At 40.2% G+C, this 21,987-nt stretch overlaps 1 protein-coding gene across 4 annotated transcripts in view; it reads left to right on the forward strand.

Annotated features, from left to right (window-relative positions):
- The window catches only part of LOC128648386 (von Willebrand factor A domain-containing protein 5A), a 201,716-nt gene extending 180,820 nt beyond the window's left edge, over positions 1–20,896 (forward strand). For 3 of the 4 annotated variants that reach the window (XM_053700994.1, XM_053700993.1, XM_053700992.1), the window contains exons 17-19: positions 2,413–2,552; positions 4,118–4,244; positions 19,539–20,896. In XM_053700994.1, the coding sequence (XP_053556969.1) occupies positions 2,413–2,552; positions 4,118–4,244; positions 19,539–19,618 (347 nt within the window). In that variant the 3' untranslated portion in view covers positions 19,619–20,896. The remainder of the gene's footprint in view (positions 1–2,412; positions 2,553–4,117; positions 4,245–19,538) is intronic. The other variant, XM_053700995.1, reaches the window with a different exon arrangement.
- Positions 20,897–21,987: the final 1,091 nt, after the last annotated feature.

A 21,987-nucleotide genomic window follows, 5' to 3' on the forward strand; every position in this document is an offset into this window, starting at 1 on the left:
TCAGGCTTGACTAAAGAGAGGAAAAAAGTGTGAAAACCAACATCACCCTGCCTTCCATATACAGAAGGTAACGCCACAGAGCACACCAATTACCCTCATTTCATATCCCTCAGCTTTCTCAGTTTTAGACCGCAGATCGCATCTCAACAAAAGGGAACTCCTTGAAGCAGAACAGACCTAGCTATGACAACACTGCCAAGGACATCAAAACCCTGCAACCTCTCCTCAACATTCCATCTTGACACTTGCCTACTAACAAGAAGTTGAACAAAAAACAAAAAACTAACATGTTAAATCAATACTTGAAGCCATGACAGACATGCATAAGAAACAAACCAAATAAGATTTACAATCCTTGGCCTCTAAAGACGACATTAACAACATACTAATAGAAGTGCAGGGCCTTTTCGGAGATCTTCACAACACTTGCAACAAGTGGCGCAGAGGGTTACTTACTTAGAAGATAGACACACAGACTTCCATTAGGAAATAAAAGAAATATCGTCCCAAGACGAAACAATCAGCTCTCTTCTGGATAAAGTCGAAGACTTAGACAACCGCAGCTGCAGAAACAATCTGCGCATCTGAGGAGTCCCAGAATCCGTTCTCCCAACACCCATAACAGGCTACCTCCAGGACTTATTCAGAACCATTAAAGGTACACTCAAAGCAGAAGAGATCCTGCTTGAAAGAACGCACAGAGCCTTTAGGCCCAAGCCTCCACTAAAGGCTCCCCCCAGCAATATCATCGTCCAACTGCTGAACTTTAGAGACAAGGAAGAGGTTCTAAGAAAATCCTGTGCTAAGGCACCTATCACCCATGCAGGGATCAAAATCCAAATATTCTCGGACAAAAGTCCAACCACATTACAAAAGAGACTATCTCTCTCTTTATCCCTCTGTCTATCTTTCTCTCTATATATTTCTCTCTCTCTATATCTCTATATCTTTCTCTATATATCTCCCTCTCTATCCCTCTGTCTATCTCTCTCTCTATATCTCTATATCTTTCTCTATATATCTCTCTCTCTATCCCTCCGTCTATCTCTCTCTATATCTCTGTATCTTTCTCTCTGTATCTCTCTCTCTATCTCTATATCTTTCTCTATATATCTCTCTCTCTATCCCTCTGTCTATCTCTCTCTATATATCTCTATATCTTTCTCTCTATATCTCTCTCTCTATCCCTCTGTCTATCTCTCTCTATATCTCTGTATCTTTCTCTCTGTATCTCTCTCTCTATCTCTATATCTTTCTCTATATATCTCTCTCTCTATCCCTCTGTCTATCTCTCTCTATATATCTCTATATCTTTCTCTATATATCTCTCTCTCTATCCCTCTGTCTATCTCTCTCTCTATATCTCTATATCTTTCTCTATATATCTCTCTATCTCTCTCTATATCTCTCTCTATATCTCTCTGTCTATCTCTCTCTATATATATCTTTCTCTGTCTATCTCTCTCTCTATCTCTCTATCTCTTATACGACAACGAGAGAACAACTCAAATTTGCAGTGAAGGCCCCCACAAAAATTAACACTAATCTACTATAGGACTCAACTGTTCCCTGCAAAAGCAGGGGGTATTAAAAGGACATCCAAACCACAACTTGCTGCTTATATTAAAATAAAATTGAGCTAACAGACCTAGTAAACCTATCAAGCCCATATATAAATGTATTTAACACTGATCAGCATTATTACTTTACTTATGCAAATGATTATTTGTTCTCAGACTTTGTACAAAGGGATTCATCCAAACACCACAATGTTAGCAACAAGATTTTCTAACAAAAAATTATTAAAGGGACATAAAACCCCAATTTTTTTTTTATTTTTTTCCAATCTTCTTCTATTATAAAAATCACTTAGTTTTCTTGTTATTCTTTGTTGAAAAGCAGGCATGTAAGCTCAGGAGTGTGCACGTGTCTGCAGAACTATATGGTAGCAGTTTTGCAACAATATTATACATTAGCAAGAGCGCTCGATACAGCACTATTTCCTGTTGTATAGTGCTACTGACACGTGCGCACTACCTATCTAGATATCTCTTCAACAAAGAATAACAAGAGAACAAAGAACATTTGATATTAGAAGTAAATTGTAAACTTTTTTTTATTGTATTCTCTATCTGAATCATGAAAGACATTATTTGGGTATCATTCATGTCCCTTTAACATCCGCCAATAATGTTGTTATCGGCAACTGTGTGAATGCAGCCTTTGCATCTCAGCTACCACCACCAATGAAAACGGTGACCATAGCTAAGCACTAAACAAATAGCTAAACGCCTGCTCGTGAGCAAGTCCTGTGGAGGACACAGCTAGTAAGCCAATTAGGAGAGGCATACACAAGTATGTGAAATGATTCTGTCTGTAAGCCTTGTTATACACCGCACATTTCTCTTTCAGTAGCACGCAAGGCGGTGGCGCCTCCTCTCTACAGATTAATATCACTGCAGAATGCTGATGGGTCCTGGAATCTAAGCTCGGAATTGGCTTCTGTTTTGGGAACATCTGAGAAGGAGATAATGGCGAAGAATCCTGCACCGGTATTTTATTTGCTGCAAACAATAATCTTTTATACTTTTGTGCTAATCATGGGTTTACATTTTATTGTCTGCTGACGTTGCTATTTATGTAACATATTGTTATTTCCTCTACGTCACTGTCCCTAATTTACCAGTCACTCAGGGTACTCTGTACCTGTGAACAAATCAGTCATTATGGCTCCATTCCACTGATTTGTCTCACAGTGCATCACATGACTTTTTTGTTGGTTTTAAAATTCAAACCCATTTCAAATCATTTGACCCTGGTTATAACCCATTTATCTAACACTTTCGGCACAGCTGTTCCGAACTATACAAAAACACTTCCAGCGGCTTTTCAAAGGATTTTTGAACTCTTAAAAGAATATGAAAGACAATTTTTTTTCTTTCATGATTCAGATAGAGAAGCAATTTTAAGCAACTTTCTAATTTACGCCTATTATAAATTTTTATTTGTTCTCTTTGTATCTTTATTTTTTTTTAAAACAGGAATGATTGGTAGCAAAATAAAGATAGCAAGAGAACGAAGAGAAATTGATAATAGGAGTAAATTAAAAAGTTGCTTAAGATTGCTACTCTATCTAAATCATGAAAGAAAAAATGTGGGTTTCATATCCCTTTAAATGAAACCTTGGTACTGTTAAACATATTTTACTCTTTTAAACCGTGACTTTAGTAAACAAACTTAACATGATCATTTATATTTTGTAGCAATTGTTTGGAAGTTTAAACATGTTGTTTATGAAAGTATTCAACATGATGTGATAGTATTAATTGCACGAGTCATTAATTAATATTAGCGTTTTTTTAAAAACCTCTATTTAAACATATTGAGCTAGATTACAAGTGGAGCGCTATTAAGTTTTTACACTCGAGCACTAACACTGCCAGAAGTAAAATTGTTGCTTGTGCAGGTTAACGCTCGTATTACAAGTTGAAAGTAAAAATTTTGTGCACAAGTTAAACTGGACGCACATTTACTAAAGGACTCCAGATATCACTACCACGTTAACTTATTCACCCCATAGACTGCAATGGAGCACAATTTAAAAAAAAAAAAAAAAAAAACCTAACACTTAATGATCATGCGCTAACCCGACCCCTGAGAAAACCAACTTGAAAAGCCTTTTCCATGCCTCTTATAATTATACATGTATTTATATACAGATAGAGAAGCACTCAACCAGCCTCTTTTAATAGTGCCTTTCACAGTGGGTAACTGTACTGCAGTATATCAGTCTGATCCTGGCTAAGCTATGACAAGGTTGGCTCGTTTGTGTTCAGTCCATGATTCTGAAGACCCTCCCAGTTATATATACTCTCATAACTTCATATATCAAAACTTCTTATCAGATCCAAATAGTTCACTATCAAGTTTACATATGTTTTACCGAATATCCATGCTCTGTAGTTTGTGGTGAAGGCTAAGCCCTTGTTGCTGTCATTACTGTTGTAAACTGAGTAAGCTGGTGGTAACATAAACCATCTCCATATATAAATCCTCATCTGTTGTTTTTTAATTATACATGTTCCTGATGAAACTGTGTTCATTTCCTGATTCCCAGAGCATTGATGCTTCAGTGTGGGCCACAGTCCTTGCTGTCATCTGGCTTCACACGTCCTGTCCTGACCAGAAGGAAGAGTGGGAGCTGCTAGAGGGGAAAGCCCTGGCATGGGTCAAAACCAAAGCAGGTAAAATAGAGAGAATAATAGAGAGTGAAAGATATTGAATGCAACAAAGGGGGGGGGGGGTGCATCAGGGCAGTATTTATAATCTCTTTTTTGTTTATTATTGAAATCTTTGAAAAGATAAAGGAAAATACACATACAAATACAGTTGTAAGTGTTATGGTCACTCTTTATATATACATGACAATAAGAAAACGCATAATGATCATGAGGAACTACTACCCCACCTCACCAAATTTTTTTAATTACATAGATGAATCCAAAATATTATCCCCTAGATAATTAGAAGCTCATATTATATTACTACCAAAGCCAAACAAATCATTAGATTCCCCATCACATTTTAGACCAATTTCTCTTATAAATTCTGATGTAAAAATGTATGCGAAGATATTGTCAAATCTTATGAAATGCATGCTACCAGATCTAATCCATCGGACCAGGTGGGATTTATCCCAAAACACGAAGCTAAAGACAACACAGTAAGGGCCTTAAACCTCATTCATTATATACAAGACAGTGGAATCAGAGGAATCCTACTGTCTATAGATGCAGAAAAGGCCTTTGGCTGTGTTGACTGGGAATTCCTTCGTTTCACACTAACACATATGGGTATTGGACCTCAAATGCTAAATAAAATATTCTCTCTATACTCCCAGCCCAATGCTAAATTACTATTAAATGGAACACTATCAAAATCCTTTTCAATAACTAATGGAACTCGTAAGGGTTGTCCGCTCTCTCACCTCCTATTTGCTTGCTTTATTGAAACCATAGCAACCAAGATAAGACACAATCCTTACATAAGAGGTATACAAATTGGACCACAATCATATGTCAAGTCCCTATTTGTGGACGATATACTTTTTTCACTCACTGACCCAGAAATTTATATCCCCCCATTACTACAAAAATTCCAAATGTTCTACTCACTTTCTAACTTTAAGAAAAACACAGCAAAATCAGAGGTGCTAAGATCTTTCTTTGTGGTTATCAAAAAGATTATCATGTATGGGCAAAATAAATTACCTCAAAATGAACATATTCCCCAGACTACTGTACATTCTCCAAACATTACTGATTCCATTACCCAAAAACTATATCCCAAGTATACAAAAGTCATTTAGTGACTTTTTCTGGAACAGAAAACCACCTAGAATCAACAACAAAATTATGCAAACTCTCAAGCTGCAAGGTGGAATACTTAACATAACCTTATACAGACAAGCCATCTTTTTGCAAAGAATAGTTGATTGGCACATACATTATTACCACAAAAGATGGGTTCAGCTAGAACACTTAATCACTGACACTCCACACTTGGGGAGATTATGCTGGAGCACAGAGAAACCCAAAAACACACTAGCATATTGTCTAAACCCTCCCCTCTAACCTCACTTATAGAAAATGGCTAATTCACAATAGGACTCAATGTTATACCCAACATGTCAAACGAGCCTATCCATGATATCACAATACACATGATAACATCTGGGGAAAAGATTATCTCACAATCAGACCTCATAGATAAAGGTTACAAATGTTTTCACAGCTGGTTCACCTACCATCGAGTACACCATTATATCTCTCAACATGAACAAAACAGAAACATGGTTAGACCATTAACAAAATTTTAAATTTTATGTGTTTGAGATCCACCTATTACTCACATGTGGTGGTGGTGCAACACAATCCAAAACGTCTGGAGAATGATTATAACAGAAATAGAAACAATATTAAACACTCAATTTTGCATAGACCCCTTGGTGTGGTTGCTAAACAATCCTCCTAAAATTAAACACAAACCTTATATAAAATGATTCTATTTTATGACAAACAGTGTAAAATACTTAAAGTGAAAGTTAATCCTAGCATTTTTGAAACGCTAGGATTGCCCATTGAAACAAATAAAGGGGACATTCATGAAGTATGTTATACTTCACGTAGAAAGCTCCTTTATTTGTTTCAATCGATCGCCATTCTTAGCTGCTACAGTAGCCTACGGCAAAATAATATTTTGCTAAGAGGTGACGTTTTCACCTCTTAGCCAATAGCCGTGCGGTAAATCCGGCTCCCATGGGCGCCAAGCCGGATTTACAGCACGGCTATTGGTTAAGAGGTGAAAACGTCACCTCTCAAGCCAAAGAGCGTTCTGCCGTGGGCTACCTGAGCAGCTAAGAACGGTGATTGCTTGAAACATAAAGTAGCTTTCTACATCAAGTATCTTATACTTCATAAATGAAAGTCCCCTTTATTTGTTTCAATAGGCAGTCCTAGGGTTTCAGAAACGCTAGGATTGACTTTCACTTTAATAGCTAAAAACTGGAAAAGTAAAGAAGCCCCAAATTTAAATATGTTGACATACCGGATCTCAGAATTCCTAGAATTAGAGGAATATTATTATATAAAAAATGCCAAAATAGTTGTCTTTTCCAAAATGTTAGACACATGGGAACAATACCTCAAACACAAAACCAATAAGCCTGATGACCAGTTAAAACACCTCCAAAAGTAAACATTAACTAATCTTATGGAACTAACACGTAAAGGGTAATATCAAATAACAAAAACAAAAAAAAATACATGTAGTTAAATTGTACTTATATCAAGGTAGACAAAGTTAAGCAAATTCTGTGGGGATACACAAGAACAAAAGGGCGCCTCCTAGTGTAATAAAGTTTTACACAATATGCAGTCAGACCCAATGTAAGACAGGTACTCACAATGGTTGCAGCACCCACTTGTGCTTAGTAACACCTACTGGGATCTCTGTGTCCCAGCTCACTGTTCCTGGGATCCTTGTAACTTCAAACAACTTGAGCAAGTTCTATGGGAGTATATAAGAACAAAAGGGCTCCTCCTAGTGTAATATAGTTTTACACAATATACAATCAAACACAATGTAAGAAAGGGTACTCACAAAGGAAGCAGCGCCCACTCTCAGTGTCCCAGCTCACTGTTCCTTAGATCCTGCACACCACCGTTTCTGGGCGTTTCCCCAAAGAAAAAAGATTCTCAGGCTCTCAGTCAGGTAAAAAAAAGTGTCCAATTGTAATAAAAAATAAATAAAAACATAGGGTCCAACAATAGCCACTATGTAATAAAATGTTGTAACGCGTTTCTCAGCTTACACGCTGTTTTCTCAGGCATATCCAGGTAGGACTATGAGTTCTTACAATCTAGCTACATTGTTAACTTTTGAACAACATACAAAGCAGCCTTTTTTCATCCCTTTTCTCTCCCTCCCTAATTATTCTTTCTTTCTTTTCTCTCTTACTTAACTTCATCACAAATTCAAAGCTACATTCATAATAACAATAAAAGAAGGTTCTTCTGTTTCTCTCTAAGTATCTTTGTTATTATCATTACCATGTAAAACCAACTGACAAAACTATGTAAAGATCAGGGAGCTGCGTCTCTCATTTTGTATCATTCAAAATTTTAAATAAAGTCAGTAATAAAAAAAAACAAACAAACAAGAAAATGTAAAATGATTGTACGGCCCATATAGTGCTAGAAACATCAACATTAGATTAAGTATTGACTTATAATTACTGGAATAGTCATTACCTCTTACATATAATCATATAAACAGCCTGTGATCAGATTCAGAGATGTTTTAATTGGGGAGGTAGCAAAAGATAAACTAAAAATCTCATCTCTCTCCTCTTCTCTTTATTAACAATATGTCCATGTATTTGTCAACTGGAACAGCATACTCTTTTTCTGATTCATCAAGTCTTCTGATACACAAACAGCTGAATAAATGATTGGACGAAATGAATGAATGAATGATTTCTTTACAAAATCTATTTGTTAATTTGTTTATGCTGTTTGGTGCCAATAAAAGGTGCATGAATTGAAGGAAGGAGTTATATTGTTTAGTTAATCAGCTCCTTTGTTTTTAATGATGTACAGGGGGTCTGCCCATTCATGTGTCCCCTGTCCAAGCCTGCCATATTATTACTAATGAGCAGGGGTGTATTATGGCCTAGGCCAACAAGGCCGGTGCCTAGGGCAGCAGATTTGGGATGGGCAGCACATCTGTCCTATCCTCTCTCTAAAAGCCAGCATACAGTACAGTGAGCGATAAAGTGCAGGCTTTTACAAAGAAGACAAGGTCGCTCTTTAGAGGAAGTGCTCCTTTAAACCGTTGCTTCATTTAGAGCTGCCAGCATTTTTGCAGTGGAAGCATTCTTGGTGAGAAACTTGACCGGGGATATGCTTCCAAGGTGAGGCTGGAGGAGATGACCTTGTGCCGATATGCTGCCTCCTCTTATCAGCTGTGGTGGGTCTGCGAGCGCAGTGCTTATTGCAGGTCTTAGTAAATAACAAACTGGATGTGTCTGTGCACTGCTTAGATCAGCTTGTGATGTCTAATCATAAACTCTCAGTGCTAATGTATGTTAGCTACTAATAGATAGCTTTCTCTGCATTCATGAACCCATGGAGTAAATAGGAAATGGACACTATGTATGTAAGTTTTGTGCTAGCCCATTTTCTTTTTAATTGTTATTAAAACACAACAAAACAAAAACATTTTACACAATGACCCAAAAAAATATTAAGTGGAAAAAGACCTAAAACCTTTGAGGGGCAGCAGAATTTTGAGTGCCTAGGGCAACACAAAACATAAATGCGCCACTGTTAATGAGTGACCATGCAGTTGTGTGACTTATGTGCCTCTGTGAGCTAGTCATTGACTCAAATTCAGTTGGTGAGTTGTATGTTCTGTTAACATTGAAAGAGGTTATTTCTATCTAAAGGGGAGGAGAGTCCACGGCTTCATTCATTACTATTGGGAATTAAGAACGTGGCCACCAGGAGGAGGCAAAGGCTTAAATACCTCCCCCACTTCCATCATCCCAGTCATTCTTTGCCTTTCATCACAGGAGGATGGCAGAGGAGTTCCGGAGTTTCAGAGTTGTCTCCTATGGAGGGTAGTATTCTTCGCAGTCGGACTGGAGTTTTAAGTAGTCCTGTCAGCCTCTCAGTGAGAGCCTGGGCGAAGTTAGAGTCCGGAGATGCAGGGAGATTCTTTCTGCGAAACCATCCCGACTCATATTAACAGCCCTATAAGCAATCAGCATTGACGAGTTTCCCTGCCTGCTTTCTTCACTCAAGTCCATGTCAGGAGTGAGGCTACTAACCTGTCACACTTGAAGGGCCGTGTTCCTGTTCCACAGCGTAGATTCTGGTAAGATTGTTTCATTTTTTATTTATAATGATAACATGGAAGACAGGGTCACAGTGTGGCGCCTTTTTATCTTTACAGAATCGATGGTTAATATTCCTGGCTAGGTGGATTATTGAACAGGGGGGGTTTATACATTATATTGTTTATTGTGTCATTGCTGCGTTATGTACGAGATGAGGCTCTGGCAATGTGGAACTTTCAGGTTACTTGCGGAAACTTTGCACGGCCATTTTGTGGCGTATTTTTCCCTAGTGCAGGGGCGGTCCTGCCAGGCGTTCCATGTGACTGGGTGTTGCTATCCTTCTTGTTGATCTGTGGCGCAGGAGATGTAGCTGTTTCTGTAGTCCGGATCCTAGGAGGTGGTGCCCCTGCCATTGGTGGTATAAAGGTGCCTTTTTTATAAATAAAGTTAGTCTAACCAAACTCGCAAACGATGGAGTACTCTGACACGTTGGAAGGCTCTCCTTCCTTAATAAAGTCTAATTCCTGTGTTTATTGTGAGGAGGTTCTGGTAGATCAGCCTTCTCAACTATGTTCCACATGCCTTGATAAAGTTAAATGTAAACAGATGTCTAGTACTACTGGGCCGTCCACCTCTGAGGGTTCTTCATCCCAGGAGGTGCGTTCCCTACATTCTCCTTCGGGAGAGATTTGTTGGCCGTCAGACTTTGCGGACCAGCTGGAATCGGCGGTTTCGAAAGTGATCCATGCCTTACCACGTTCTGCTAAGGGCAAGCGTAGGGTTTCTTATAGCGGCCCGGCCCAGGGTTTGTGCTCGCTGATGGAAGATCCAGAGGCTATATACGATGACGAGGCCCACTCCGACTCTTCGAAAGAGGCCCCTTCTGGGTCGGAGTCTGTGTCATCTAAACCTCCAGCGGCGGTTTATAGGTTTAGGATGGAGAATTTGCGCTTTCTGCTACGGCAGGTGCTTGCTACTCTAGAGGTTCCAGAACCTAAGATACCGGAGGAACCTGTGATTCTTAAACTTGACAAGGTATACGAGGACAGGGTAGTACCTCAGACTTTCCTGGTTCCCGTTAAGATGGCTAATATTATTAAGAACGAATGGGAGCAATTAGGTTCTTCCTTTTCCCCTTCTTCTTCTTTTAAAAAACTGTTCCCCATTCTGGACTCTCAGCTTGAGCTGTGGGGGAGCATCCCTAAGGTGGATGGGGCTATCTCTATGATCACGAAGGGGACGACTATTCCCATCGAGGATAGTTCTTTGTTTAAAGAGCCCACGAATAAAAAGCTGGAAAACATGTTGAGAAAAATGTTTCAGCACACATGGTTTATTTTTCAGCCGGCAGTGGCCATTGCGGCGGTCACTGGAGCTGCAACATATTGGTGTGAATCCCTGTGTGAAATGGTCGAGGGGGAGACAGGATTGGATTCGATCATATCCACGGTTACGGGAGGCAAGGGAGCTTTCCTACTGCAGGATAAGAAGGCTAAGCCTAAAGGATCTACTTTTCGTCCCTTTTGTGCAGACAAGGCCCAGCGCCAGCAACCCAGCGCAAAAGCGGATTAGTCCAAGGGATCTTGGAACAAGTCTAAGCAGAGCAAGAAGCTCGTCAAGACGAAATCGGCATGAAGGGGTGGCCCCGACCGGTCTCCGGATCATGTAGGGGGCAGATTATCTCTATTTTCAGACGCATGATTTCAAGAGCTTCAGGACCCTTGGGTTCTAGAAGTGGTCTCCTAGGGTTACAGGATAGGCTTGAGATCCCATCCGCCCGAGGGCAGATTTCTCCTGTCAAACCTGTCTTCAAAACCAGAGAAGAGAGTGGCCATTCTAGAGTGTGTGAGGGATCTCACCTCTCTCGGGGGTTATCGTACCAGTACCCCTAGCAGAAAGGGGTTTAGGGTACTATTCCAACCTTTTTGTGGTTCCAAAGAAGGAAGGCACGTTCTGCCCGATTCTGGACCTAAAGTGTTTAAACAAGTTTCTGTGTGTTCCATTGTTCAAAATGTAAAGGATCAGATCTATTCTGCCACTAGTTCAAGAGGGACAGTTCATGACAACTGTAGACTTGAAGGACGCTTACCTTCATGTGCCAATTCACATGGACCACTTCAGGTTCCTAAGATTTGCTTTTCTAGACCAACACTTCAAGTTTGTGGCCCTTCCTTTTGGTCTGGCAACAGCCCCGAGAGTCTTCACGAAGGTTCTGGGGGCGCTGCTTGCAGTGGCCAGATCCAGGGGCATTGCAGTGGCACCTTACCTGGACGACATCCTAGTTCAGGTGCCGTTGCGCGGCCTCGCAGAGGATCATTCGAGGGTTCTTCTTCTTCTGCTCCAATCTCACGGTTGGAAGATCATCGCAGGAAAGAGTTCCCTGGTTCCCAGCAACAGGGTGGAGTTCCTGGGCACGATAATAGACTCTATGTCCATGAAGATATTTCTCACAGATCAGCGGCACAGGAAGCTTGCGTCCTCCTGTCTTGCCCTTCAGTCCTCCACAAGCCCATCGGTGGTTCAATGTATGGAGGTGATAGGTCTCATGGTGTCAAGCATAGATGTCATCCCATTCACCAGGTTCCATCTTAGACCTCTTCATTGTGCATGTTGAGACAGTGGAACGGCGATAATTCAGATCTATCACAGTTGATATCCATGTATGCTTGGACTCGGAACTCCCTCTCTTGGTGGATTCGTCCGGAGCAACTGTCCATGGGGACATCTTTCTTGCGACCGTCCTGGGAGATTGTGACCATGGATGCCAGTCTGACAGGATGGGGAGCTGTTTGGGGTGCCAGGATCCTTCCGATCAACATCCTAGAGCTGCGAGCAATTTACAATGCTCTGAAGGCATGGCCGTCTCTGGAGTCGGTCAGTTTCACCAGATTCCAGACCGACAACATTACCTCAGTGGCTTACATCAACCATCAGGGGGATATGAGGAGTTTCCTCGCGATGAGAGAGGTGTCTTGGATTCTGGAGTAGGCAGAGTCCCACCACTGTTCGCTCTCAGCAATTCAAATTCCAGGTGTGGACAACTGGGAAGTGGACTTTCTCAGCAGACAATCCTTCCATCCGGGGGAATGGTCTCTTCACCCCGAAGTGTTTGCAGAGGTTTGTCACAGATGGGGAATCCCGGAGATAGATCTCATGGCGTCCAGACTCAATTGCAAGCTTCCTCGATATGGGTTGAGGTCCGGGGATCCCCAGGCAAAGCCGACAGATACCTTAGTAGTTCCTTGGGGATTCAACCTAGCTTACATTTTTCCACTGTTACCACTTCTACCTCGCGTAGTGGCACGCATCAAACAGGTGATTGCTCCTTGGTGGCTGTGGAGGACGTGGTTTGCGGATCTGGTGGGGATGTCATCCTCTCCACTGTGGAGGTTACCCTGTCACAGGGATCTTCTGTCACAGGGCCCCTTTCAACATCGAAATCTAGATTCTCTGAGGCTGACTGCGGGGAGATTGAATGCCTAGTCTTAGCCAAGAGAGGCTTTTCAGAAAGTATGATTGATACTCTAATTCAGGCAAGGAAGCCAGTCACTTGTCGCATCTACCAAAAGGTGGAGGACTTACTTGTCCTGGTGTGAGAAGCATGGATATCCTTGGCATAGGGTGAAGGTATCCAGGATTCTGTCCTTTCTCCAAGATGGTTTGGAGAAGGGTCTTGCCACTAGTTCCTTAAAGGGACAGATTTCGGCATTATCAGTTTTGTCGCATAGGAGGCTCACTGAGCTTCCTGACATTCAATCTTTTGTTCAGGCTCTGTCTAGAATCAGGCCTATCTTTAGACAGTCAGCTCCACCTTGGAGCTTAAACTTAGTCCTTTAGGTTTTGCAGAGGGTTTCGTTTGAACCTATTCCATAGACATTAAGATTCTGTCCTGGAAGGTTCTCTTCCTGTTGGCTATTGCATCGACACGCAGAGTATCTGAACTAGCTGCCTTGCAATGTGATCCCCCTTATCTGATGTTTCATGCGGATAAGGCTGTACTTCGCACTGGGTTGGGGTTTCTCCCCAAGGTGGTGTCTAACCGTAACATCAATCAGGAAATAGTTGTTCCTTCTTTGTGTCCTAACCCTTCTTCTTCAAAGGAGAAGTTACTTCATAACCTGGATGTGGTTCGTGCCTTGAAGTTCTATCTTCAGGCTACAAGGAATTTCAGGCAGTCTACTTCTCTTTTTGTGGTGTATTCTGGGAAGCGCAAGGGGCAAAGGGCCTCTGCTACTTCTTTGTCTTTTTGTTGAGGAGCTTGATTCGATTGGCTTATGAGACAGCGGGACATAAGCCTCCTTAGAGGATCATTCGACTAGAGCTGTGGCTTCGTCTTATGCCTTCAAGGATGAGGCCACTATGGAGCAAAATTGTAAGGCGGCTACCTGGTCCTCCTTACACACTTTTACAAAATTTTACAAATTTGACGTTTTTGCTTCTGCAGAAGCTGTTTTTGGGAGAAAGGTTTTGCAGGCTGTGGTGCCCTCAGATTAGGGTCCGCCTTTTACCCTCCTGGTTTTATCCAGTGTCCTCTAGAGCTTGGGTATATGTTCCCAATAGTAATGAATGAAGCTGTGGGCTCTCCTCCCCTTTAGATGGAAAACATAAATTATGCTTATCTGATAATTTCATTTCCATAGAGGGGAGGAGAGTCCATGGCTCCCGCCCATATCTCTGTTGGATGGATCTAAATTTAATCATCTTCTGGCACCTTTTTTTTTTTTCAGTGATAGGGGTTCACTGAACTTATGTTGCCAGGGCAGGGTAACAATCAACCTTAAAACATCTAGAAAGTATTTCAGTGAGCTGAACCTTCAGTCCTACTGTTCCTGGTTCCCATCGGCAGATAAGGGAAGTGGGGGAGGTATTTAAGCCTTTGACTGGGGTGTTTTTGCCTCCTCCTGGTGGCCAGGTTCTTAATTCCCAAAAGTAATGAATGAAGCCGTGGACTCTCCTCCCCTCGATGGAAATGAAATTATCAGGTAAGCATAATTTATGTTTTTTTTTTTTTTTTTTTTCAAAACGATTTTTATTGAAGTCATAAATAGATACAACATGTAGGGCACGCCCCAAGACATTTACAGATAAGTATATGCACAATATAATTAGAAAAGTATGGTAGAAAAACAACCATGCAGAAAAAGCATTATGTTTCCATATATTTCAAGCAATATTATAGACTTTGGGCTGTCTACAGGGAGACTTCAGTTTTTCTAATAGAATATCATAAATGTAGAATAGACAAAAATGGTCCTCTCTGTGCCATAATAAAGTAGGTTAGGGTATTTATTCAGATAAGATTAGGGTCAGGGAGGAGCTAGTTCTATAGTTTTGTGAGGAGGGGAAAGCAGCGGGCAAGAGCCGCTCAAATTAGAGTGTGGGGGGGGAATGGAGGGCGGAGCCAGTTAGAATGTCGGGTTTGTAAATGCGTTGGGATCGCAGAGCTTTCAAGTACAGTAGTGTAGTTATCCTCTAATTACGTCATGAGTAAGTTTAAGCTAGGGTATGAGGGAGTAAGGGTAGCTGCCAATAAAGGATATTTATATATATGAAGAGCGGGGGACTGCTACATGAACCCCTCTCCTGGGGAGATGCCATTCAAAGGCGATATGGGTAAAGGAGTAGGGATATGACCCGCAGGTAATATATGCCAGCGGGAAAGGGAGGAGAGGGGTCAGATAGAGAAGATAGATAAGTAGGTATAATTATAAAATAATACCACTAGAGGGGGATTTCCCTACATGTACTGGGTAGGGAATGTCCTGAAGAAGCTATGTGACCCTCATATGCAGGCTTATAAGAAGTTAGTGAAACTATAAAATATATAAGAGCACTTAGAGTAAATTGTCCTAGGGTCAGGGCCAGTAGGTCGAAATGTGTGGTAATAATTAATGAGTTAGGTTTTTCTCTCCACTACCTAAGGGAGACATGAGGGGTTACATTTATGCTCTTCCCTTTGAGCATGCGCGTATGAGAGCCTACTAGCCGGGTTTTTAGTCTACATTACACTTATCATGACTAAAATCTATGCCCCTATAAAGCAAGAGAGGAGCTACCGATTCGACATAATCTAGAGGCCATAATTAATTGCACTCAACATATAAATGAATAGTATATATCTTTTCACAGTAGGACTTTAAACCATACAGCACCATAAAGAATACAATGTCAACGATAAGCCTTGTAAAGCTAGATGTCTCTGTTTAGCGATAACAAAACATAGCATTTGTCACATTAGAACAGTAATATAAAAGAGCGCAATTATTGAAGTAAGAAGAGTCCTAGCAAGACCTCATTGAACTGTATTGCATCAATAACTATACATAGATATAGGAGAGGTAAATAAGACATTAAACTATAAAATAGTAAGGGCTTATGGATATCCTATGGGGAATAATCTGGATGATCCACCATTTTATCAGAGTAAGGTATGACGTAATGCAGAGTTAATATTAGCCTTTCTCCAACTATGGTGGCCTAAATAGAAGTGACCATTCCAGCTTAGCTATACATGGCTATACAATGTGCTTATCCCATAAGCATTAAAAGTGTTAAGATCATACAGAAATATATAACAGAACCCCATAGGAAAACTAGACAATTAAACTTTATAGGCAGACGTTTTCCATTTGTACTCAGCACTAGGAATCCATTAACTATGTTACTCAGGCTAGGGGTAGCTATGGGGGTGACGGTTAGGGTTGGTATTATAGGTAGTATGGTAACAGAAACTATTTGGAGGGTGATCCTTCTGCTAAGATGGCTACAGTGTGTGGGAGGAACTAGAGCAATACATAATGTTTTACTGTGAGGTACAAAGCAGATTAAGGTTTCAATGTCCCAGAACAGTCATTTACATTCTAGATTAAAAAAACAAAAACTAGTTATTAGGAAGAAGAATACAAATACCATTAAGCATCTGTTATAGAGGTAATATTGAGTGCAGACATTTGCATCAGAAACTCTAGAAGCAGTATTCAATAAGATAGGGGTTCACTGAACTTATGTTGCCAGGGCAGGGTAACAATCAACCTTAAAACATCTAGAAAGTATTTCAGTGAGCTGAACCTTCATGTACTAAAACTTTGTGCATAACCCCCTAGAAAGCTATATATTATAGATGACTCTTAACTTATTATATTGGGCTAAATATGTCAACATAAAGAGCAGATAACAATAAGTAATTAATCATAACAAAAAACTGTCTCAACATGTCACAGAGGTACATTCCAAGTAAAGAAAATTGCATGTCGCCGTTATTAAAGATTAAGGGGAATATATAGTAGACATTATTAAAGACTGCAAGATGAGTTTATCAGGGGTGGGGAAGTAGCGAAATAACCAAGCGACTATGTGAAGGCCTTCATGTAATTCTCAGTCACAGAGAAGAAGATATAGTTATGTTACTTATAATATATATTATAAGCTGTAGCGTTTCTGCTTCTGCGAGTGACTCCTTCATTCAGCCTACTCCAAGGAAGTCCCATAACATCCGATATAGTGCTAACCCGATGGGGAGAGGCAGCATTTCTGTGTCAGGGGAGCAGCGTATTCTGAGTACTGAGGACTTGCTAGCTCTGCTGACCGGTCTTACCGCTACTTTAGCCCACTACGACTACACATCTAAGCCTGATGAAGTCCTGTTGTTTCTTTAATCGGGTCACCGTCTGGGCCATGGAATCCTAGAGCGTTGCGTAAAATACCCTCAGGGAGGGACTGGGAGTTCGCGGTTGACTTGTGTGTAATAGGGAGCTGTGTTGGTCTCGTATGCGTCTGGGGACCCTCTCCAAGACTGCCAGGGTTCAAAAGATAAGACACCTCTCCGGGCATGCGATAGGGATGCTTGTACCTTCCCAGGTTAGGTCCATTAACACAAGGTTTAGGTGAGTGCTTGTCTGGAACTAGCGTCGGCTTAGGTAGTATGTCGCCGTGTGCAGTGAGGGTTCCGCTGTGCTTTATCGCCTCTGCATCAACATCTGCTGGGGCAGAGGACCTGCTATAAATAATAAATTCAGTATCCGCTGCTTGATATTCTGATGGTGGCGCAAAAGCAGAGATCAAGAGCATGATATCCTCCTTCATGGCCTGAAAGTGCCCCTCTATGAGAAGCCGAATGTGCTGCTCCCATGAGTTTATGGCCTCCATAACAGCCATGTTAGGCATCTCCTGAGGAGACCACATGGCGTAGTTTAGGGAGATAGCTCAGACTTATGTTCATAGATTAATCCCTTTTTAGCGTTCTCAGGAGTTCAGGAGACTGCACGTATTATCTGAGATAGTGAAGAAAAGATTTATGTCCCTTATAGATAAATGATATCGTGCAATTATAGCTGGAAATGAGGAGCTTCATAAAAACACGTCTGTCTGCCATTGAAGCTGGCTCATAATTTATGTTTTTAATTGTTTGAATTGTATGATTTTTAATATTTTTTCTGTCTATATTTGCTGTTCCAATTCGAAATAACAGTAACAAATTAGAATACAATGTTCATCTAAAATTTATGCCCACAAAGACGAAATTTAGGAAAACCGAACATTTGAAAAAATCTGAAACAAATATGTTTACCTGTCCACATATCTGCTCTTTTTATTAAAACTTTAAAGGGACATTCTAATGTAAAAATGACAGTCTTATTTGTTAGACCAGTGTTTCTCAGCTCCAGTCCTCAGGACCCCTAATAGGGCAGATTTTCATGATATCTGAATTAGAGCTCAAATGAAATAATCAGCTGATCAGTAACCATGGTTACTAACCGGATCTAACCCATCATCTGATTATTTCACCTGTGCTCTAGTTCAGGTATTATGTAAATCTGGCCTATTTAAGGCACTTGAGGAATGGAGTTCAGACACACTGTGTTAGAGCATGTAATATTTAAATTACTGACTATATCTTACTACCTGATTAGCCTTAAAAAAATGTCCAAATAGGGATTAAAGCTTGCATGCAAGAAACCAATCAGTGGCAGAACTTGCCAATTGCAAGTCAGGTTCTACTCATAAGCTGCAATGCTTTTTCATTAGACTGTCACTTTAATGTTGTGTGGTGCAGAATCAGTCCAGGTTTAAATTAAAAAAGAAAGAAAAGAAAATGATTACACATAGAGAAGGAATGTGCTTCCATGGAGTGGCTATATATCTAATGATAAGTAGAATCTGCTGCCAAAAAGTGTGAGTAGGAGTGAAGCTTGAAGTGAGAACCTAATTAAGAAAAAATCTAACTGTAGAAAATAGGTAAATGCATTAGAATATCTGAGGGTTCCAGCAGGGTGGGTACTCCTTTATAAATAAGCACAACCTTTGGGGCTAGCTTTAATTTTATATCAAGGAAGGAACAAATCTGAAAGACGTTTAACCAAATCTGCAAAACAAACATGTACAGGCCCAGAGTTACCATTCTCCAGGCAGAGAAGGTCTGCAGATAGGGAACTTGTGTACCTGGGATTGTAAATAGAGGACAGCACTCGCTGCTTGTATTGGTCACTGCACAAGGGAGTGCTAAGGCAAAGCCACCATCTGTTCTCATCCAACCAATTGCGCAGAATCATCCTGATCAGTCCAAGGTGATTTCAATCTGCGACCATTGTGATTGGAAGCCGCAAGGACCTTTCACAGTTTTATAAATCTCCTTTGGTTCAGAGCCTTCTAGGTTGAGAGTGGGCAGAAAATATTCTATGGAAGTTTAATGAACTAAACATAATATTTATTTTTATCATATATTAAAATAAAAAATGTATTTAAACATTAAAAAACAATTTTTCTTTAAAACAAGTGCTGTAAATGAACAGTAGACAACAAATGATGTTGCTGCTTTTGGAAAGACTGATTGAAAAGATGTAAGATTTCAAAACATATCTTCTAGGTGCTGAATAAACCTACTAGTTACTATTTAATACAACTATGTCTGTTAACCAGTAAGCACTAATACAGCAGTATGAGTAGTTTTTGTCATGTATGAGCACTAACAGCCATGAAAGGTTGTGCAGATACAGAAATGTATTCAAGTTTAAACAGTGTTTTTTGTAAACGGTATTGTTTATGAAATATATATTATTACAATTTTGGAATATGTAGAAGGAATGTATTATGCTGTGCATGTACTATAGACATTTATAAATTGAATATTTATTTATTTAAGGTGCCTCCATTGGTGAGTTTATCAAAGCTGGGAAGGATGTGCTGAAATGCTCTGTGGACCCTAAAGTGTTCTGTCTGTGAGAGACTCCCTTAAAGAAGAGGAGAAACTCAGCTAAGACTTCACCCTACTGAGTACCAGCTTTATAATTACATTTCAGGGTGTTGATTTATCGTTGCTTCTTTAGTTTAGATATTTTGTCCTGTTAAAGATACTGAGATGAAATCAATGGCCTAGATTCATAGCTCGTTAGGGTTGCCAAGGCAAAACGATGTGCAAAATTCATTAAACTTTGTTTAACATATCTTTTCCAGCATTTTTGTTAGCGTGCATTACTGCCATTAGCATCTATAGGTGTTTTATGTGCCCCAATACATTATATCTCCCCGATCAACCAAAGAACAGCTAGTAGCATAGAAAAGCCGTAATTACAACTGCAACGCTTAGGAGACAGTTGCAAAATGGGTTCTGTAATTGGGTATAAAAATAAAATATGTACGTATCTGTTTCATTAGGGTAACGTAGTCTCACAGATGTGAACTAGATGCTGTCTGCGGGAATTTAACTAAACCTTGTTTTGCATGTGAAATTCATACAGACTCCTTCACACCTGTCCTTTGTCTCACTGTCATATCTCACCATTCCAAAGCTATATGTTACAGGGGGCTGTTTTATAGGATGGGTGTATTTTTTGATACTTTAATTTGTTTAGTAAGTTCTTGAAGGCATTTTTGCAAATTTCTTCTTGGGAAGCACTTCCAGAAGGCACACTGTTGATTTGTGGACAGGGCTTATGTGAGAGGGCGAGACTGGGCTTCTCAAATATGAGGTCAGGCATGTCTTGGGTTGCCTTGGGGTTGGGTTGGGCATGCCAGCTGGAGCTGATGCATATCCTTGACAGAGTGGTGGTGGTAAGCCACCATTGGAGGGCACATGGGTGGGCTATCCATTATGCTGGGGGGCTAGGCCCCCCACCCCCCCAGCAACGCCACTGAATTTTTGTGATGCTCCTTGATTTCAAGAAGGTAATACTTGTGAGACAAATTTGATTCTATTATTATAATGGTGCAGATTTCACAAGAAATTTTTACAGATGTTTGTAATTTCCACACTTCTTGAGTTGCAATGTTGTGGAGAGCTTTTATTAGTTTTTCAAAATGGGTTTTATTGAATCTAGGTCAATATTTCTCTTTATTCAGATGGACAATGCAGAATATATATGTCTTTATTACTCATGTACGGCTTATGTATTATGCACTAAAGAGGTTTGAGTTATAAAAGTGCTACCCATGGCAATGGGAAACTAACTTCATGTACGCATCTTATATCCCAATGGTATAATAAAGTTTTTTTTGACAATACTTTTGAAATGTTTCATTTATGATGTCCTGAAATGGATTCCCTTCAGAGTTTGTAAAGAGTTGTCAGTGGTCCTTTATTTAACACTTTATATTATGACGTGTTTGCATTCCTATACGATGGTACATCATGTCTCTTCAGTGTCATGGATAGAGTATTAACTTTTTACCAGTTAAGATTATAGCTCTGCAGGCAAATTAATAATTGACATCCCCAAAAATTCAGTATACCAATGCTTCATCAATGGCTGAGGTGAATGAAATGGGCATACCAACTACTACCTATTCATTAAGGTACATGAAACCCAATTTTTTTTCTTTCATGAATCAGACAGAACATATCATTTTAAACAACTTTCCAATTTACTTCTGTTATCTAATTTGTTTTCTTCTCTTGGTATCCGTAGCTGCTGATTGATGGCTGCACATATATGGTTCATGTTATTGGTTCACCCAGTTTACATGATGTCCAAAGATTCTCCAGCTTAGAGAGAATTTGTAGTTAAGACTTCACAAAGGCTGAAATCACAAATTTTCAAAAGAAAAAGGGAGGAACTCTTCAGCACTGTAAGATCGCTCTCATTTATTTATGTGAAGCAGAGGCAAGCCCAGTGCAATATAGCACTGTACTGTTTTATATTTCCTACTTAATATAAGGAGAGTCCAAGGCTTCATTCCTTACTTGTGGGAATACAGAACATGGCCAACAGGAGGAGGCAAAGACACCCCAGCCGAAGGCTTTGAAATGGGACTGGAGTTTTAAGTAGTTTTGTCAGCCTCTCAGTGAGAGCATTGACAAAAGTTAGGGTCTGGAGATGCAGGGAGAGTCTTTCTGTGAAATCATCCAGATTTGTATTAACAGCTCCTAAGCAATCAGTGTTGACGAGTTTCACTGCCTGCTTTCATCACTCAAGTCCATGTCAGGAGCGATGCTAGAAGACTGTCACACTTGAGAGGATGTGTTTCTGTTCCACAGCATATATTCCGGTAAGATTGTTTAATTTTTTATACATATGGTAACGCTAGAAAACAGGGTCACAGTGTGGCTCCTTTTATCTATATGGAATCAAGGGATAATATCTCCTGAGGGGGGA

This window comes from Bombina bombina, chromosome 2, assembly GCF_027579735.1.
Source record: "Bombina bombina isolate aBomBom1 chromosome 2, aBomBom1.pri, whole genome shotgun sequence".
In the NCBI taxonomy this organism is placed as follows: domain Eukaryota; kingdom Metazoa; phylum Chordata; class Amphibia; order Anura; family Bombinatoridae; genus Bombina; species Bombina bombina.